Below are 20233 nucleotides of genomic sequence, written 5' to 3'. Positions count from 1 at the left end.
TCCCAGGTAGTCGAGGATCACCGGCCGCCGAGCCGTCCCCGCCCGACATCCTACCGCGCCGCGCCCGCGCCCGCCGCCTGCCGGCTCCCGCGCCGCGCCAGCCGTAGCTGCTCGTTTCCAACGCACGATCTAACGATTCGGTAAGTGACGATGGCGACGTATAACCGCTCGAACACGACGTTGCAATTGCAATTCGATCGAGAGTACGTGAGGCCGACGGCCTACGAAATCGAAGAATGGATGTTTGACGAACTTCGTATAGAGGAGGAGGAACTGGAGGGGCTGATGCTCGATTTTACGTTGTATAGCTTGTTTATCAAGTTGACAACACTAATACGGTGTGAAACCCTCGTGTCCACACACGGTGGAATACGAAAATTCAAACACAGAGACGGCGCAGTGAGTGACGTGAAGATCTCCTTCGCCGGATATGGTGTGCGTCATTTGAAGGTGTACAACCTACCATTTGAAGTGCCTGACGACGAAGTGGGACGTTACTTGCGTCTTTATGGCGAAGTAATCTCCGTGAACCGCGAGTTCTGGGGTGCTGGCCACCGGTACAAGGTGGACTCGGGCGTCAGAGCAGTGACGATGGTGCTAAAAAAGCACGTGCCTTCGTTTGTAACGATCGGTGGGCATAGGGGGGTCGTGCAATACAACGGCCAGCCCCAGACGTGCTCCATCTGCAGCTCCACGGAGCACATGAGGGCAACGTGTCCGAGGAGCAGACGTCCGGCGCAATTGCCGCGCACAGAAGCCGCGGAGGCACGTCAAGAAACCGCCACTGCCAGCTACGCTGGAGCGGTAACGCGCGAAGCTCCACGCGTTCACGAGACGGCCCTAGCGGAAGCGGCAGCGCCGCCAGCCGCCGCCACGGAGAGCCCAGCCGCTACCCCACCCCCTGCGCCCGTCCCTGCACCGGCCCCGGCCGTCGCAGGTAGCGCGGGTGAGAAACGCCAGCTGAGCTCCGACTCGGAGGGCGAAGGTACAATGGAGACCGACGCAGCCCTGGCCCCCACCCCCTCGCCCGTCGCCCGGCGGCCGAGGATCGCGGAGGTCAGCGCCCCCGCCGCCGCCCCCGCCCAGCCGACAGCTGCGCCTGCCGACAGCCCTGCCGCCCAGGCCGGGCCCAGCGCCGACGCCGCCACGCCATACAGCGAGATGCGTGAGCTTGCAATCAAAAAGCAAGTCACGAAACTGGCCCGCATTCTGAAGGAATCAGAAGGCGAGCCCAAAGAAAACAACGTGGACGTCCCGGCCGCGGGGAAAGCCAAAAAGCGACGGAGCAAGCGGCGAAGTCTCAGCCGCGAAAAAGACGAAAAGATGGACGTATCTGAGTCAGAGGAGTCAGATACGGCATCCGCAACCAAAAAGGCTACAACCCCTAAAGCAGAGGACGTAGTCCTGCGGCCGGAACGGCCACAGCACTCCACAGACCCGCCTCCACAAAGTGTTTAAATGCAACAGGGCTCGGGCTCAGTATACAGTGTAATTACGTGTAACGTGAACCGAATGACCGCCGCACTAAAATTAGATGCACTAATTGACTTCCTGCAGCACAAAGCCCCAGACGTGGCTATGTTACAGGAGGTGGTCACGACGGCTATAGAACAGGTACCGGGATACGAAGTCATCTGCAACATCGACGCAGAAACTCGCTGCGGAACTGCCACACTAATCAGGCACGGCCTCGAATTCGACGACGTGAAAATGATGCCCGACGGACGCGGAATAGCGGTGAAGGTGGAAGACACTGATTTTGTAAACATTTACGCTCCGTCGGGAACGGAAAACAAGCGTGCCAGGAGCAAATTTTACAACGAGGACATCTGCGAGCTACTAGTTCACAGCAACAACGTCGTCCTGGCAGGTGACTTCAACTGTGTAATTTCACCCGAAGACCAGATCCCGGTACCCAACTTGTGCGCCGAACTGCAGGATCTAGTTAGGCGTCTAAAATTAGCAGACACCTGGCGTCTACTACACCAAAACCACACAGTGTTCACGTACCTGTATAACCGCGGCAGAAGCAGAATCGATAGAGTATACGTAAACAGAGAGATGGCCACCTCTGTGACACAAGTAGAAGTCTGCCCTGTGATCTTCTCAGATCACTGTGCCTATCAGTGCAAACTCCGTCTACCGAGAAGCAAGCTTCCAGCAGGTAGAGGAACGTGGAAGCTAAACACAAGCCACCTCACGGACGGGAAGCTGAAACAGGAAATTGCCGACACGATCCAGGCATGCAGAGAGCGGCGAGGCGAATACAATTCCACTACTGAGTGGTGGGTAGAACACGCCAAACCGCAAGTAAGACGGGAACTCATAAGGCACAGCGCTGAGAAGGCTTTCTGGAAAAGAAACACGGCAGACTTCTACACCAGATGCCTACGAGACGCAATGGACGCCCCCGCGGACGACGAACTGTTTCTGCCGCGGATAAGAAGACTCAAAGCACGTATACTGAGCCTGAAAAGAGACAAAATGAGAGGAGTCGTCGCCCGTAGCCAGACAAACGGCGAAATGGAAGATGAACCTGCCACGCTGCACCACCTGCACAGGGAGAGACAGAGGGCTAGTAGCAAACAAGTAAGGCAACTCGTCGACAAGGACGGGAACAGGTTAACGACGAAGAAAGACATTATGAGCCACGTCGAAGACCACTTCAACGACCTGTTCCGAGGAGAGGAAAATGACGACGGAGAAATGGCGAGGATCATGCAAGAGACCCGTCGGATCCTTACCAATGCAGACCGGGCACTACTCAACGAAAACGTCACAGACGATGAGGTGAAAGCCGCCATCAAAGACAGCAGAAACGGAAGAGCACCAGGCGCAGACGGAATCCCATCAGAATTCTACGCTGCGCTCTGGGGCACAGTCGGCGGAATAATCACAGAAATAGTAAACGAAGTTCTCAACGGGACAGAATTGCCATCAAAATTCCTCCAAGGGACGGTGATTCTGATCCCCAAAACGAAGGCAGCCATCAAAATTGAAGACTTTCGGCCAATAACCCTCCTAAATGCAGACTACAAAATAGCAGCAAAGTGCCTGGCTGCAAACATCAAGGTCGCGCTACAGAAAGCTATTAGCCCATGGCAAACCGGTGCAGTGCTTGGCAGGAACATCTTCGACGCCGTCTGCACATACAGGGACATCATAGCCCACGCAGCAACAACGAGGAGACCCGCAGCCGTAATCTCTGTCGATTTCCACAAGGCTTTCGACAGGATCAGTCACCGGTACCTGCTGAAAACTATCGCACGCCTCGGATTCGGACCAAAATTCGGAAGAACAATCAAGAACGTCATTACAAATGCCACCTCAAAAATAACAGTAAACGGATGGACTTCCAAGTCAATAAGACTGGGAAGATCCGTCAGGCAAGGATGTCCATTATCGATGGCACTTTTCACAATAGCCCTCGACCCACTACTACGAAAACTAACAGCCGAAATCGGAGGATACACAATGGGTGCAACAAACATCGTATGCACGGCCTATGCTGACGACATGGGCATATTCATCCAAAACGAAGAAGAACTAGGAATAATCCAGCCTATCATGGAATCCTTCGAGAAGGCTTCAGGTGCCAAAACGAATCCGAGGAAGACAGTGCTACTACCAATAGGCAACGGCAGACTGCGACCAGCGAGACAGTGGTACCGAGTGACAAACAACCATAGGGCACTCGGAGTGGAACTACAGCAGTGCCCTTTGAAAATGGCAGCACAAAACTGGCGCAGCGTCTTGAACACAACGAGAGGGCTCGTGAGGATACACGCGAACCGGAACCTGACGCTGAGCCAAAGAGTGCAGTTAGTAAACGAAACAATCCTGTCGAAAGCGTGGTACATGGCGCAAATACTATGTGCTCCGACGGAAATTGCGCGAGCGATAGGAAGTGCGGCGTACTATTTGCTGTGGAGGCGGGAAATCTTCAAGGTCTCCCAGGCGACGTGTTTCCTGTCAAGGGACGAAGGCGGACTTGGTCTGACTGACGTTAAGACGAAATGCGCGGCACTGCTTCTACACCGTGCGATGAAAATGGCAAACCAGAATAACAACAGTATAACGTCCAGCCTGATAAACCAATATAAACCTGAATCTGAAGAGGCTCCTGTAGACACTACGCACATACCATTCAAGTTGCGGCACATAAAACAGATGGCAATCGACAAGAGTTACATCACCGCGGTCGTTGCCAACCCACAGCAAAGAACGGCGAGGAACATCTACAGCGCTCTGAGGGGGAAGGCAAGAAAGTCCAAAATAGAGACGAGTTTTCCAGACCATGACTGGCCACAGGTCTGGAAGAATGTCTCGGAACGGACACTTCCTGAGCACGCCAGGGACACGTGGTATAAAATCATCCACAAAACAGTGCCGACAAACGAAAAACTGGCACGCATAAAAATGCGGGAATCCCCAAACTGCGAGCTCTGCAACCAGACCGACACCATCGAGCATCGTTTTGGCTGCAGAGAGAGCGGGGAAATATGGGCGGCAGCGAGAAGAATGATCGCCCACATCAACAGAACCGACGAGAGGGCGATACATGTCTCAGCTGTCACTGTCCCGGACGCGAAGCCTTTCCCCAAAGCAAAACGCCGGGCCACAATGTGGATCATCGCCATGACGGCACACGCCATCGTCACCAAACGGCTGACCGACAAGGCGCAGTTCCTCACGGACCTGTGGGAGGAACACAGGAGAGCCAAACAACGCTCCAAGTACCGCGAGACCTTCCAGAACTTCCTGCAGGTCCCGCTGGACGCCGCCTTCCGAGACGCCTTCAACACGACGTGACCGACGCCCTCCCACAACACCCATACCCCAGTCGCTGATGACGTCGCCCACCGATCCCTCCAAAGCCCCGACGGCAAGAGTGGTGCAGCGCGGAAAGCGTTTTTACGAAATGTGCACATAGTGAAAGTTTATATGTGAAGCAGCGCAAAAGTGAGTGACGTGTGCCAATTGTAGTGATACAGTGTCCAATTGCCACATAAAAGCAGGCAAGGAAATGGTCAGAGATAAATTTAGTGAAAAGGTTACAAAGTGCCCCAAGAAAACAACAAAATGTCATACAGTGTATTGCATGTAATTAATGTGTTCTCTCACTCACTCTCTCTCTCTCTCTCGCTCTCTCTCTCTCCACTCAAGGTACGCTTTTCCTTTCTATTATGTTTTCAGTTCTTTTGCTTATTGACTTGTTTTTTTTTTTTTTTTTGTTTCATTTTATTTTTGTTTTTTATTTGTTTGTTTGTTGTTCCTTTTTGCTTTTTGTTTTGTTGTAAATCTCAGCCCATCATGTGCCAATCGTAGCATGCCTCTCTGCGACTAATAATCCCCGGCATTCACAAATTTAATCACATAGATGTTTCTGGTTTATAATCCCCTTTTTCGCCTCTGGGTACATATAGCAAACATGCCAAAATAGGTGCATTTCAAATAGCATAGAAGCAAATTTTTAATTTTCCCTTTTTTTTTCATGTAAATTAAAAAAAAAATATATATATAGAAATAACGCAAGCTTTGGAATTAAAAGACATAAAAAAAAAAAAAAATCAAACAGGAAAATCTACATGAAGGACACTCAGTGAATAAACGTGTTGTAACTCGACCAAGAACTATCAAAAGAACAATCAGAACAGAAACCTAGACAGTGAATATCACCGTTCAATAATCAAGTACACCATTTAATGTAAAGACTTGTAATTGTTACAATTTGTAAATAAAAGTTTATATACGTTACAAAAAAAAAAAAAAGGTGCTGTTGGCTCTATCTCATTTTTTAATTTTTGGGTCGCTACACCTGCCAGCCCTCTTTTTCATACTAACTTTCAGGTGTGACAAAGATGCTTCCACAAGCATTTTAAAGTACTGTACTAAACGTAAGACACGAAATTGCAGTAATGAACTCAGTTTGAGCAAGAATGCGCGGAGGAAGAGTGCTAGGAAGTCGTTGGAAATAACGAAACACTACGAATCGACAGATGTGTCCTTGAAATGCGTCAGAGCCAACTGTTTTGTAGCAGTGCTAAATTCGAAAAACTAACTAAATAGATAAATTAAAAAAAGAAAACAGCCGTTCTCGTCCGATCACCGAAGATAAGCAACAACGTTAGTATTCGGATCGGCGACCGCCTGGGAACTCTGGCTGTCTTCATTTTTTGCTCTTTTGTCGCTACCCCTGCCAGCTTTCTCGTGTGACAAAGATGCTTCCATACTGATTTTAAACTATCGTAAGATGCGATATTAAGGAACTCCGTTTGAAGAAGAGTGTGCCAAGGAAGATTAGCAAAGTGTGTCTGCAAATAACGAAACAGTATGAAACGACAGAAATGTTGTGAAATACGTCAGGGCATATTGTTTTGTAGCAGTGCACATCTGCAAATTTGTAAACAAAAATTTCTCTTTCGCCTCTAGAGGAGATGGATGCTTTGTTGAACCTCCTGTGTCCTCTGTCCGTGTTTTCGCACCTTTCCAGCGCAGCGCTGCTCTACTCTAGTAGCTCCGAACGGCCGCACACGGCGTCTCGGACACGCCGGTTCGGCCCGCGCCCATCTCGCAGATGTTTCTCGTGCTTGTGCGGTCATATGGAGCGCGACCCGAGCGGCAGCGAGCGGCAGTCGGGACAAGTCGGGACGGAAGGGGAGGGGACACGACAGGCGAGGATGCAACGCGCAAATTACGCAAATATCTGGAAGCGCGGCGCGTGTCAGCCAGGTGAGAAAGCTTCCGCCGGTCCAGCAGGACACTGCCACACCCCGCGCAGTCCCCCCCCCCCCCCGACGCCCGGCCCTGCGCCGGATAACAAGAACAAGGTGCGTCTCCCGCGAGTGTCGGAGGCCGCACGCACCAAACGAATGACAGGCGGTGCAACGAGCAGCTGTGTTGTGCGTGTCACCCACGTGGCGGTGGAAGGACGTGCTTTGCGTCAAATGTGCCACGGAAAACGGCGATTGCGTGTGTTGGGAGAAGGGGCGAAGGCTTCCTCTGCCGCGCGGCCACATTATAAGGACGCCAACGGCCATACCATGTTGAATACACCGGTTCTCGTCCGATCACCGAAGTTAAGCAACATCGGGCCCGGTTAGTACTTGGATGGGTGACCGCCTGGGAACACCGGGTGCTGTTGGCTCTATCTCATTTTTTAATTTTTGGGTCGCTACACCTGCCAGCCCTCTTTTTCATACTAACTTTCAGGTGTGACAAAGATGCTTCCACAAGCATTTTAAAGTACTGTACTAAACGTAAGACACGAAATTGCAGTAATGAACTCAGTTTGAGCAAGAATGCGCGGAGGAAGAGTGCTAGGAAGTCGTTGGAAATAACGAAACACTACGAATCGACAGATGTGTCCTTGAAATGCGTCAGAGCCAACTGTTTTGTAGCAGTGCTAAATTCGAAAAACTAACTAAATAGATAAATTAAAAAAAGAAAACAGCCGTTCTCGTCCGATCACCGAAGATAAGCAACAACGTTAGTATTCGGATCGGCGACCGCCTGGGAACTCTGGCTGTCTTCATTTTTTGCTCTTTTGTCGCTACCCCTGCCAGCTTTCTCGTGTGACAAAGATGCTTCCATACTGATTTTAAACTATCGTAAGATGCGATATTAAGGAACTCCGTTTGAAGAAGAGTGTGCCAAGGAAGATTAGCAAAGTGTGTCTGCAAATAACGAAACAGTATGAAACGACAGAAATGTTGTGAAATACGTCAGGGCATATTGTTTTGTAGCAGTGCACATCTGCAAATTTGTAAACAAAAATTTCTCTTTCGCCTCTAGAGGAGATCGATGCTTTGTTGAACCTCCTGTGTCCTCTGTCCGTGTTTTCGCACCTTTCCAGCGCAGCGCTGCTCTACTCTAGTAGCTCCGAACGGCCGCACACGGCGTCTCGGACACGCCGGTTCGGCCCGCGCCCATCTCGCAGATGTTTCTCGTGCTTGTGCGGTCATATGGAGCGCGACCCGAGCGGCAGCGAGCGGCAGTCGGGACAAGTCGGGACGGAAGGGGAGGGGACACGACAGGCGAGGATGCAACGCGCAAATTACGCAAATATCTGGAAGCGCGGCGCGTGTCAGCCAGGTGAGAAAGCTTCCGCCGGTCCAGCAGGACACTGCCACACCCCGCGCAGTCCCCCCCCCCCCCGACGCCCGGCCCTGCGCCGGATAACAAGAACAAGGTGCGTCTCCCGCGAGTGTCGGAGGCCGCACGCACCAAACGAATGACAGGCGGTGCAACGAGCAGCTGTGTTGTGCGTGTCACCCACGTGGCGGTGGAAGGACGTGCTTTGCGTCAAATGTGCCACGGAAAACGGCGATTGCGTGTGTTGGGAGAAGGGGCGAAGGCTTCCTCTGCCGCGCGGCCACATTATAAGGACGCCAACGGCCATACCATGTTGAATACACCGGTTCTCGTCCGATCACCGAAGTTAAGCAACATCGGGCCCGGTTAGTACTTGGATGGGTGACCGCCTGGGAACACCGGGTGCTGTTGGCTCTATCTCATTTTTTAATTTTTGGGTCGCTACACCTGCCAGCCCTCTTTTTCATACTAACTTTCAGGTGTGACAAAGATGCTTCCACAAGCATTTTAAAGTACTGTACTAAACGTAAGACACGAAATTGCAGTAATGAACTCAGTTTGAGCAAGAATGCGCGGAGGAAGAGTGCTAGGAAGTCGTTGGAAATAACGAAACACTACGAATCGACAGATGTGTCCTTGAAATGCGTCAGAGCCAACTGTTTTGTAGCAGTGCTAAATTCGAAAAACTAACTAAATAGATAAATTAAAAAAAGAAAACAGCCGTTCTCGTCCGATCACCGAAGATAAGCAACAACGTTAGTATTCGGATCGGCGACCGCCTGGGAACTCTGGCTGTCTTCATTTTTTGCTCTTTTGTCGCTACCCCTGCCAGCTTTCTCGTGTGACAAAGATGCTTCCATACTGATTTTAAACTATCGTAAGATGCGATATTAAGGAACTCCGTTTGAAGAAGAGTGTGCCAAGGAAGATTAGCAAAGTGTGTCTGCAAATAACGAAACAGTATGAAACGACAGAAATGTTGTGAAATACGTCAGGGCATATTGTTTTGTAGCAGTGCACATCTGCAAATTTGTAAACAAAAATTTCTCTTTCGCCTCTAGAGGAGATGGATGCTTTGTTGAACCTCCTGTGTCCTCTGTCCGTGTTTTCGCACCTTTCCAGCGCAGCGCTGCTCTACTCTAGTAGCTCCGAACGGCCGCACACGGCGTCTCGGACACGCCGGTTCGGCCCGCGCCCATCTCGCAGATGTTTCTCGTGCTTGTGCGGTCATATGGAGCGCGACCCGAGCGGCAGCGAGCGGCAGTCGGGACAAGTCGGGACGGAAGGGGAGGGGACACGACAGGCGAGGATGCAACGCGCAAATTACGCAAATATCTGGAAGCGCGGCGCGTGTCAGCCAGGTGAGAAAGCTTCCGCCGGTCCAGCAGGACACTGCCACACCCCGCGCAGTCCCCCCCCCCCCGACGCCCGGCCCTGCGCCGGATAACAAGAACAAGGTGCGTCTCCCGCGAGTGTCGGAGGCCGCACGCACCAAACGAATGACAGGCGGTGCAACGAGCAGCTGTGTTGTGCGTGTCACCCACGTGGCGGTGGAAGGACGTGCTTTGCGTCAAATGTGCCACGGAAAACGGCGATTGCGTGTGTTGGGAGAAGGGGCGAAGGCTTCCTCTGCCGCGCGGCCACATTATAAGGACGCCAACGGCCATACCATGTTGAATACACCGGTTCTCGTCCGATCACCGAAGTTAAGCAACATCGGGCCCGGTTAGTACTTGGATGGGTGACTGCCTGGGAACACCGGGTGCTGTTGGCTCTATCTCATTTTTTAATTTTTGGGTCGCTACACCTGCCAGCCCTCTTTTTCATACTAACTTTCAGGTGTGACAAAGATGCTTCCACAAGCATTTTAAAGTACTGTACTAAACGTAAGACACGAAATTGCAGTAATGAACTCAGTTTGAGCAAGAATGCGCGGAGGAAGAGTGCTAGGAAGTCGTTGGAAATAACGAAACACTACGAATCGACAGATGTGTCCTTGAAATGCGTCAGAGCCAACTGTTTTGTAGCAGTGCTAAATTCGAAAAACTAACTAAATAGATAAATTAAAAAAAGAAAACAGCCGTTCTCGTCCGATCACCGAAGATAAGCAACAACGTTAGTATTCGGATCGGCGACCGCCTGGGAACTCTGGCTGTCTTCATTTTTTGCTCTTTTGTCGCTACCCCTGCCAGCTTTCTCGTGTGACAAAGATGCTTCCATACTGATTTTAAACTATCGTAAGATGCGATATTAAGGAACTCCGTTTGAAGAAGAGTGTGCCAAGGAAGATTAGCAAAGTGTGTCTGCAAATAACGAAACAGTATGAAACGACAGAAATGTTGTGAAATACGTCAGGGCATATTGTTTTGTAGCAGTGCACATCTGCAAATTTGTAAACAAAAATTTCTCTTTCGCCTCTAGAGGAGATGGATGCTTTGTTGAACCTCCTGTGTCCTCTGTCCGTGTTTTCGCACCTTTCCAGCGCAGCGCTGCTCTACTCTAGTAGCTCCGAACGGCCGCACACGGCGTCTCGGACACGCCGGTTCGGCCCGCGCCCATCTCGCAGATGTTTCTCGTGCTTGTGCGGTCATATGGAGCGCGACCCGAGCGGCAGCGAGCGGCAGTCGGGACAAGTCGGGACGGAAGGGGAGGGGACACGACAGGCGAGGATGCAACGCGCAAATTACGCAAATATCTGGAAGCGCGGCGCGTGTCAGCCAGGTGAGAAAGCTTCCGCCGGTCCAGCAGGACACTGCCACACCCCGCGCAGTCCCCCCCCCCCCCGACGCCCGGCCCTGCGCCGGATAACAAGAACAAGGTGCGTCTCCCGCGAGTGTCGGAGGCCGCACGCACCAAACGAATGACAGGCGGTGCAACGAGCAGCTGTGTTGTGCGTGTCACCCACGTGGCGGTGGAAGGACGTGCTTTGCGTCAAATGTGCCACGGAAAACGGCGATTGCGTGTGTTGGGAGAAGGGGCGAAGGCTTCCTCTGCCGCGCGGCCACATTATAAGGACGCCAACGGCCATACCATGTTGAATACACCGGTTCTCGTCCGATCACCGAAGTTAAGCAACATCGGGCCCGGTTAGTACTTGGCTGGCTGCCCGCCTGGCAACACGTGTGCCGCTCGCTATTGTGCGTCCCAGGTAGTCGAGGATCACCGGCCGCCGAGCCGTCCCCGCCCGACATCCTACCGCGCCGCGCCCGCGCCCGCCGCCTGCCGGCTCCCGCGCCGCGCCAGCCGTAGCTGCTCGTTTCCAACGCACGATCTAACGATTCGGTAAGTGACGATGGCGACGTATAACCGCTCGAACACGACGTTGCAATTGCAATTCGATCGAGAGTACGTGAGGCCGACGGCCTACGAAATCGAAGAATGGATGTTTGACGAACTTCGTATAGAGGAGGAGGAACTGGAGGGGCTGATGCTCGATTTTACGTTGTATAGCTTGTTTATCAAGTTGACAACACTAATACGGTGTGAAACCCTCGTGTCCACACACGGTGGAATACGAAAATTCAAACACAGAGACGGCGCAGTGAGTGACGTGAAGATCTCCTTCGCCGGATATGGTGTGCGTCATTTGAAGGTGTACAACCTACCATTTGAAGTGCCTGACGACGAAGTGGGACGTTACTTGCGTCTTTATGGCGAAGTAATCTCCGTGAACCGCGAGTTCTGGGGTGCTGGCCACCGGTACAAGGTGGACTCGGGCGTCAGAGCAGTGACGATGGTGCTAAAAAAGCACGTGCCTTCGTTTGTAACGATCGGTGGGCATAGGGGGGTCGTGCAATACAACGGCCAGCCCCAGACGTGCTCCATCTGCAGCTCCACGGAGCACATGAGGGCAACGTGTCCGAGGAGCAGACGTCCGGCGCAATTGCCGCGCACAGAAGCCGCGGAGGCACGTCAAGAAACCGCCACTGCCAGCTACGCTGGAGCGGTAACGCGCGAAGCTCCACGCGTTCACGAGACGGCCCTAGCGGAAGCGGCAGCGCCGCCAGCCGCCGCCACGGAGAGCCCAGCCGCTACCCCACCCCCTGCGCCCGTCCCTGCACCGGCCCCGGCCGTCGCAGGTAGCGCGGGTGAGAAACGCCAGCTGAGCTCCGACTCGGAGGGCGAAGGTACAATGGAGACCGACGCAGCCCTGGCCCCCACCCCCTCGCCCGTCGCCCGGCGGCCGAGGATCGCGGAGGTCAGCGCCCCCGCCGCCGCCCCCGCCCAGCCGACAGCTGCGCCTGCCGACAGCCCTGCCGCCCAGGCCGGGCCCAGCGCCGACGCCGCCACGCCATACAGCGAGATGCGTGAGCTTGCAATCAAAAAGCAAGTCACGAAACTGGCCCGCATTCTGAAGGAATCAGAAGGCGAGCCCAAAGAAAACAACGTGGACGTCCCGGCCGCGGGGAAAGCCAAAAAGCGACGGAGCAAGCGGCGAAGTCTCAGCCGCGAAAAAGACGAAAAGATGGACGTATCTGAGTCAGAGGAGTCAGATACGGCATCCGCAACCAAAAAGGCTACAACCCCTAAAGCAGAGGACGTAGTCCTGCGGCCGGAACGGCCACAGCACTCCACAGACCCGCCTCCACAAAGTGTTTAAATGCAACAGGGCTCGGGCTCAGTATACAGTGTAATTACGTGTAACGTGAACCGAATGACCGCCGCACTAAAATTAGATGCACTAATTGACTTCCTGCAGCACAAAGCCCCAGACGTGGCTATGTTACAGGAGGTGGTCACGACGGCTATAGAACAGGTACCGGGATACGAAGTCATCTGCAACATCGACGCAGAAACTCGCTGCGGAACTGCCACACTAATCAGGCACGGCCTCGAATTCGACGACGTGAAAATGATGCCCGACGGACGCGGAATAGCGGTGAAGGTGGAAGACACTGATTTTGTAAACATTTACGCTCCGTCGGGAACGGAAAACAAGCGTGCCAGGAGCAAATTTTACAACGAGGACATCTGCGAGCTACTAGTTCACAGCAACAACGTCGTCCTGGCAGGTGACTTCAACTGTGTAATTTCACCCGAAGACCAGATCCCGGTACCCAACTTGTGCGCCGAACTGCAGGATCTAGTTAGGCGTCTAAAATTAGCAGACACCTGGCGTCTACTACACCAAAACCACACAGTGTTCACGTACCTGTATAACCGCGGCAGAAGCAGAATCGATAGAGTATACGTAAACAGAGAGATGGCCACCTCTGTGACACAAGTAGAAGTCTGCCCTGTGATCTTCTCAGATCACTGTGCCTATCAGTGCAAACTCCGTCTACCGAGAAGCAAGCTTCCAGCAGGTAGAGGAACGTGGAAGCTAAACACAAGCCACCTCACGGACGGGAAGCTGAAACAGGAAATTGCCGACACGATCCAGGCATGCAGAGAGCGGCGAGGCGAATACAATTCCACTACTGAGTGGTGGGTAGAACACGCCAAACCGCAAGTAAGACGGGAACTCATAAGGCACAGCGCTGAGAAGGCTTTCTGGAAAAGAAACACGGCAGACTTCTACACCAGATGCCTACGAGACGCAATGGACGCCCCCGCGGACGACGAACTGTTTCTGCCGCGGATAAGAAGACTCAAAGCACGTATACTGAGCCTGAAAAGAGACAAAATGAGAGGAGTCGTCGCCCGTAGCCAGACAAACGGCGAAATGGAAGATGAACCTGCCACGCTGCACCACCTGCACAGGGAGAGACAGAGGGCTAGTAGCAAACAAGTAAGGCAACTCGTCGACAAGGACGGGAACAGGTTAACGACGAAGAAAGACATTATGAGCCACGTCGAAGACCACTTCAACGACCTGTTCCGAGGAGAGGAAAATGACGACGGAGAAATGGCGAGGATCATGCAAGAGACCCGTCGGATCCTTACCAATGCAGACCGGGCACTACTCAACGAAAACGTCACAGACGATGAGGTGAAAGCCGCCATCAAAGACAGCAGAAACGGAAGAGCACCAGGCGCAGACGGAATCCCATCAGAATTCTACGCTGCGCTCTGGGGCACAGTCGGCGGAATAATCACAGAAATAGTAAACGAAGTTCTCAACGGGACAGAATTGCCATCAAAATTCCTCCAAGGGACGGTGATTCTGATCCCCAAAACGAAGGCAGCCATCAAAATTGAAGACTTTCGGCCAATAACCCTCCTAAATGCAGACTACAAAATAGCAGCAAAGTGCCTGGCTGCAAACATCAAGGTCGCGCTACAGAAAGCTATTAGCCCATGGCAAACCGGTGCAGTGCTTGGCAGGAACATCTTCGACGCCGTCTGCACATACAGGGACATCATAGCCCACGCAGCAACAACGAGGAGACCCGCAGCCGTAATCTCTGTCGATTTCCACAAGGCTTTCGACAGGATCAGTCACCGGTACCTGCTGAAAACTATCGCACGCCTCGGATTCGGACCAAAATTCGGAAGAACAATCAAGAACGTCATTACAAATGCCACCTCAAAAATAACAGTAAACGGATGGACTTCCAAGTCAATAAGACTGGGAAGATCCGTCAGGCAAGGATGTCCATTATCGATGGCACTTTTCACAATAGCCCTCGACCCACTACTACGAAAACTAACAGCCGAAATCGGAGGATACACAATGGGTGCAACAAACATCGTATGCACGGCCTATGCTGACGACATGGGCATATTCATCCAAAACGAAGAAGAACTAGGAATAATCCAGCCTATCATGGAATCCTTCGAGAAGGCTTCAGGTGCCAAAACGAATCCGAGGAAGACAGTGCTACTACCAATAGGCAACGGCAGACTGCGACCAGCGAGACAGTGGTACCGAGTGACAAACAACCATAGGGCACTCGGAGTGGAACTACAGCAGTGCCCTTTGAAAATGGCAGCACAAAACTGGCGCAGCGTCTTGAACACAACGAGAGGGCTCGTGAGGATACACGCGAACCGGAACCTGACGCTGAGCCAAAGAGTGCAGTTAGTAAACGAAACAATCCTGTCGAAAGCGTGGTACATGGCGCAAATACTATGTGCTCCGACGGAAATTGCGCGAGCGATAGGAAGTGCGGCGTACTATTTGCTGTGGAGGCGGGAAATCTTCAAGGTCTCCCAGGCGACGTGTTTCCTGTCAAGGGACGAAGGCGGACTTGGTCTGACTGACGTTAAGACGAAATGCGCGGCACTGCTTCTACACCGTGCGATGAAAATGGCAAACCAGAATAACAACAGTATAACGTCCAGCCTGATAAACCAATATAAACCTGAATCTGAAGAGGCTCCTGTAGACACTACGCACATACCATTCAAGTTGCGGCACATAAAACAGATGGCAATCGACAAGAGTTACATCACCGCGGTCGTTGCCAACCCACAGCAAAGAACGGCGAGGAACATCTACAGCGCTCTGAGGGGGAAGGCAAGAAAGTCCAAAATAGAGACGAGTTTTCCAGACCATGACTGGCCACAGGTCTGGAAGAATGTCTCGGAACGGACACTTCCTGAGCACGCCAGGGACACGTGGTATAAAATCATCCACAAAACAGTGCCGACAAACGAAAAACTGGCACGCATAAAAATGCGGGAATCCCCAAACTGCGAGCTCTGCAACCAGACCGACACCATCGAGCATCGTTTTGGCTGCAGAGAGAGCGGGGAAATATGGGCGGCAGCGAGAAGAATGATCGCCCACATCAACAGAACCGACGAGAGGGCGATACATGTCTCAGCTGTCACTGTCCCGGACGCGAAGCCTTTCCCCAAAGCAAAACGCCGGGCCACAATGTGGATCATCGCCATGACGGCACACGCCATCGTCACCAAACGGCTGACCGACAAGGCGCAGTTCCTCACGGACCTGTGGGAGGAACACAGGAGAGCCAAACAACGCTCCAAGTACCGCGAGACCTTCCAGAACTTCCTGCAGGTCCCGCTGGACGCCGCCTTCCGAGACGCCTTCAACACGACGTGACCGACGCCCTCCCACAACACCCATACCCCAGTCGCTGATGACGTCGCCCACCGATCCCTCCAAAGCCCCGACGGCAAGAGTGGTGCAGCGCGGAAAGCGTTTTTACGAAATGTGCACATAGTGAAAGTTTATATGTGAAGCAGCGCAAAAGTGAGTGACGTGTGCCAATTGTAGTGATACAGTGTCCAATTGCCACATAAAAGCAGGCAAGGAAATGGTCAGAGATAAATTTAGTGAAAAGGTTACAAAGTGCCCCAAGAAAACAACAAAATGTCATACAGTGTATTGCATGTAATTAATGTGTTCTCTCACTCACTCTCTCTCTCTCTCTCGCTCTCTCTCTCTCCACTCAAGGTACGCTTTTCCTTTCTATTATGTTTTCAGTTCTTTTGCTTATTGACTTGTTTTTTTTTTTTTTTTTTGTTTCATTTTATTTTTGTTTTTTATTTGTTTGTTTGTTGTTCCTTTTTGCTTTTTGTTTTGTTGTAAATCTCAGCCCATCATGTGCCAATCGTAGCATGCCTCTCTGCGACTAATAATCCCCGGCATTCACAAATTTAATCACATAGATGTTTCTGGTTTATAATCCCCTTTTTCGCCTCTGGGTACATATAGCAAACATGCCAAAATAGGTGCATTTCAAATAGCATAGAAGCAAATTTTTAATTTTCCCTTTTTTTTTCATGTAAATTAAAAAAAAAATATATATATAGAAATAACGCAAGCTTTGGAATTAAAAGACATAAAAAAAAAAAAAAATCAAACAGGAAAATCTACATGAAGGACACTCAGTGAATAAACGTGTTGTAACTCGACCAAGAACTATCAAAAGAACAATCAGAACAGAAACCTAGACAGTGAATATCACCGTTCAATAATCAAGTACACCATTTAATGTAAAGACTTGTAATTGTTACAATTTGTAAATAAAAGTTTATATACGTTACAAAAAAAAAAAAAAGGTGCTGTTGGCTCTATCTCATTTTTTAATTTTTGGGTCGCTACACCTGCCAGCCCTCTTTTTCATACTAACTTTCAGGTGTGACAAAGATGCTTCCACAAGCATTTTAAAGTACTGTACTAAACGTAAGACACGAAATTGCAGTAATGAACTCAGTTTGAGCAAGAATGCGCGGAGGAAGAGTGCTAGGAAGTCGTTGGAAATAACGAAACACTACGAATCGACAGATGTGTCCTTGAAATGCGTCAGAGCCAACTGTTTTGTAGCAGTGCTAAATTCGAAAAACTAACTAAATAGATAAATTAAAAAAAGAAAACAGCCGTTCTCGTCCGATCACCGAAGATAAGCAACAACGTTAGTATTCGGATCGGCGACCGCCTGGGAACTCTGGCTGTCTTCATTTTTTGCTCTTTTGTCGCTACCCCTGCCAGCTTTCTCGTGTGACAAAGATGCTTCCATACTGATTTTAAACTATCGTAAGATGCGATATTAAGGAACTCCGTTTGAAGAAGAGTGTGCCAAGGAAGATTAGCAAAGTGTGTCTGCAAATAACGAAACAGTATGAAACGACAGAAATGTTGTGAAATACGTCAGGGCATATTGTTTTGTAGCAGTGCACATCTGCAAATTTGTAAACAAAAATTTCTCTTTCGCCTCTAGAGGAGATGGATGCTTTGTTGAACCTCCTGTGTCCTCTGTCCGTGTTTTCGCACCTTTCCAGCGCAGCGCTGCTCTACTCTAGTAGCTCCGAACGGCCGCACACGGCGTCTCGGACACGCCGGTTCGGCCCGCGCCCATCTCGCAGATGTTTCTCGTGCTTGTGCGGTCATATGGAGCGCGACCCGAGCGGCAGCGAGCGGCAGTCGGGACAAGTCGGGACGGAAGGGGAGGGGACACGACAGGCGAGGATGCAACGCGCAAATTACGCAAATATCTGGAAGCGCGGCGCGTGTCAGCCAGGTGAGAAAGCTTCCGCCGGTCCAGCAGGACACTGCCACACCCCGCGCAGTCCCCCCCCCCCCCCCGACGCCCGGCCCTGCGCCGGATAACAAGAACAAGGTGCGTCTCCCGCGAGTGTCGGAGGCCGCACGCACCAAACGAATGACAGGCGGTGCAACGAGCAGCTGTGTTGTGCGTGTCACCCACGTGGCGGTGGAAGGACGTGCTTTGCGTCAAATGTGCCACGGAAAACGGCGATTGCGTGTGTTGGGAGAAGGGGCGAAGGCTTCCTCTGCCGCGCGGCCACATTATAAGGACGCCAACGGCCATACCGCACGGCTAGCGGCCGCTCTGTTGGCATCGCCGCGTTGCGTTCCGCTGTCGAGTTTCTCATTTTCGCGCGTTTTTTGCGTAGTTGTTAAGTAACGGTTAGAAAATGGAAAACGTAAACAGATCGAACACATTGAACGTTATTTTCGACAAGGAAGCTGTACGCCCTACGGCATACGAGGCTCACGACTGGATTATTGACGAACTCGGTCTTACCGACACCGAAACGTACGGAGTCCAGTGGGACTTTATTACCGGAACCCTGTTTATGAAATTCAATGATCCGGAAATGTGCGAAAAGATCGTACAGGAAAACGGTGGAAAACGCAAGTTTAAATATCGTGACGGAAGCGTTTGCGACGTGACCGTGTGCCACGCGGGTTACGGTATTCGTCAAGTTCGTATTTTCAATCTTCCCTTTGAAATACCTACGCAAATGATCGCTCGTGGTCTCATGCCGTATGGGAATGTGCTTTCAGTGACGAATGAGAAATGGGGTAGTGGTTTCCGACTACAAGTTTACAACGGAGTAAGAAGTGTTCTTATTGAACTGAAACAGCACATCCCGTCCTTTCTAGTCATAGGCGGCTACAGGGCCTTTATATCGTACAATGGACAGCCACAGACGTGCTCGTACTGCAATGCAACCGATCACTTTCGACAAAATTGTCCGAACAGACGTCGCCCTGTGCAGCTCCCGCTCGGCGGTGATAGCGCACAAACGCAGAAAAACTCGTATGCGTCTGTAGCGTTGGGTGTTGCTCCGATTCGACCCTCGTCACTCCCTGTGACAGAGGCTGCGTGCGAATCGGCAGCGACCCCGGCAAACACGGACAATGTCATGGACATAACAGAAATTGATGAAAAAGCCGTCATTCCAGAAAATTCTCTCCGCAATAATGCGACAAACATTACGGTCGTGGCTGACGTTCACCCAGAGCCGCCAAAAAGTGACGATACTGAATCAGAAATTTTTCCGACCAACACGCAAAATTCAGAGAGTGGACGCAGCCCTACTGCTGTCCCCTCAGAAAAGCGTGTTTCTCGTAAAGACCCCAGTCCATCCCCGAGTAGGAGATCGGTGAGCCATTCACCGAATAAATCTTCGAAAAGGAAACATAGACGCGGCCGTGGAAACGGAATCTCGGATGCAACTTCTAAATCCGATCAACAATGCCCTGTGACAGTCGTCCCTGTTGCGTCGCATGAAACAGAAGCAGATCGCCGGCGCGACGCAACTGTTCGACATCTAAGGGAATTTCTAAATAAGCAAGAGAAAGAAATCAGCGTACAACCGCTCGTAACTGAGGCTGTATTATCAGCGCCAATTAAAAGAAAGGCAGAGGAAATGCACGAGTGTCGTGCTCGGCACACAGCCCACGTCCCGACGGGCGACATTCGTGCTGTCCATGCCATGCAAATCGATCCGCCACATATGCACGTACCGATGGAAACCAACAATGATCCTCCCCGCTCAGATCAACAACGCAGTACTGTTTGGTCCGAAGATGTTTGAGTATAAACTCGGTTGAAAATTTAGTTGCAATACTCGTCACATACAAAACAAACCATTCGCAGACTGAATTATCTCCATTTATACCCCGTCTCCCGTAGCTAATGTTTCTCTGTTTCTTTCTCCACTTCCAATGCCTGCCTGTTATACGCAAATAAAAGATTTATCTATTCTTACCTTAAATATAAACGGGATTTCTGCAGCTCACAAAATTTTGTCCCTAGTCGATTTTATACATTACAGTCGTTTTGACGTAATACTCCTTCAGGAAGTTACCGCAAACATCCTCAATAACATAAGTGGATATGATGTTATTTATAACATTAACAATAATATAAAATGCGGTACCGCGATTTTATATAAAAATTCCCTAGAGCCAGACAATGTCCAAACGTTGCCAAGCGGACGCGCAATTGCGTGCAATATACAAAGCATGAGATTT

General features: G+C 51.1%; 2 protein-coding genes, 3 non-coding genes and 1 pseudogene across 5 annotated transcripts; all 6 read left to right on the top strand.

The window, feature by feature from the left end:
- The first annotated feature begins 702 nt into the window (after positions 1 to 702).
- On the top strand, positions 703 to 1458 carry LOC126474212 (nischarin-like). The gene has a single exon (XM_050101676.1). The coding sequence runs from the start codon at positions 703 to 705 to the stop codon at positions 1456 to 1458; it is 756 nt and encodes a 251-aa protein (XP_049957633.1).
- Positions 1459 to 7028: 5570 nt separating this feature from the next.
- Positions 7029 to 7147, top strand: LOC126476203 (5S ribosomal RNA). The gene has a single exon (XR_007586805.1). It is a non-coding gene; the product is annotated as a 5S ribosomal RNA (ribosomal RNA).
- A 1242-nt stretch (positions 7148 to 8389) lies between these two features.
- On the top strand, positions 8390 to 8508 carry LOC126476191 (5S ribosomal RNA). The gene has a single exon (XR_007586804.1). It is a non-coding gene; the product is annotated as a 5S ribosomal RNA (ribosomal RNA).
- Positions 8509 to 9749: 1241 nt separating this feature from the next.
- LOC126476971 (5S ribosomal RNA) lies at positions 9750 to 9868 on the top strand. Its single transcript, XR_007587388.1, has one exon. It is a non-coding gene; the product is annotated as a 5S ribosomal RNA (ribosomal RNA).
- Positions 9869 to 11110: 1242 nt separating this feature from the next.
- Positions 11111 to 11228, top strand: LOC126475877 (5S ribosomal RNA; annotated as a pseudogene).
- Positions 11229 to 11938: 710 nt separating this feature from the next.
- Positions 11939 to 12694, top strand: LOC126474211 (nischarin-like). Its single transcript, XM_050101674.1, has one exon. The coding sequence runs from the start codon at positions 11939 to 11941 to the stop codon at positions 12692 to 12694; it is 756 nt and encodes a 251-aa protein (XP_049957631.1).
- The last annotated feature ends 7539 nt before the right edge of the window (positions 12695 to 20233 follow it).

Source organism: Schistocerca serialis, chromosome 4 (assembly GCF_023864345.2).
Source record: "Schistocerca serialis cubense isolate TAMUIC-IGC-003099 chromosome 4, iqSchSeri2.2, whole genome shotgun sequence".
Taxonomy (NCBI): Eukaryota; Metazoa; Arthropoda; class Insecta; order Orthoptera; family Acrididae; genus Schistocerca; species Schistocerca serialis.
This window is presented reverse-complemented; position numbering and strand designations above follow the sequence as displayed.

What these genes read in the sequence shown, in the direction of transcription:
- LOC126474211 (XM_050101674.1), top strand. Translation starts at nt 11,939, where the DNA reads ATGAGGGCAACGTGTCCGAGGAGCAGACGTCCGGCGCAATTGCCGCGC.
- LOC126474212 (XM_050101676.1), top strand. Translation starts at nt 703, where the DNA reads ATGAGGGCAACGTGTCCGAGGAGCAGACGTCCGGCGCAATTGCCGCGC.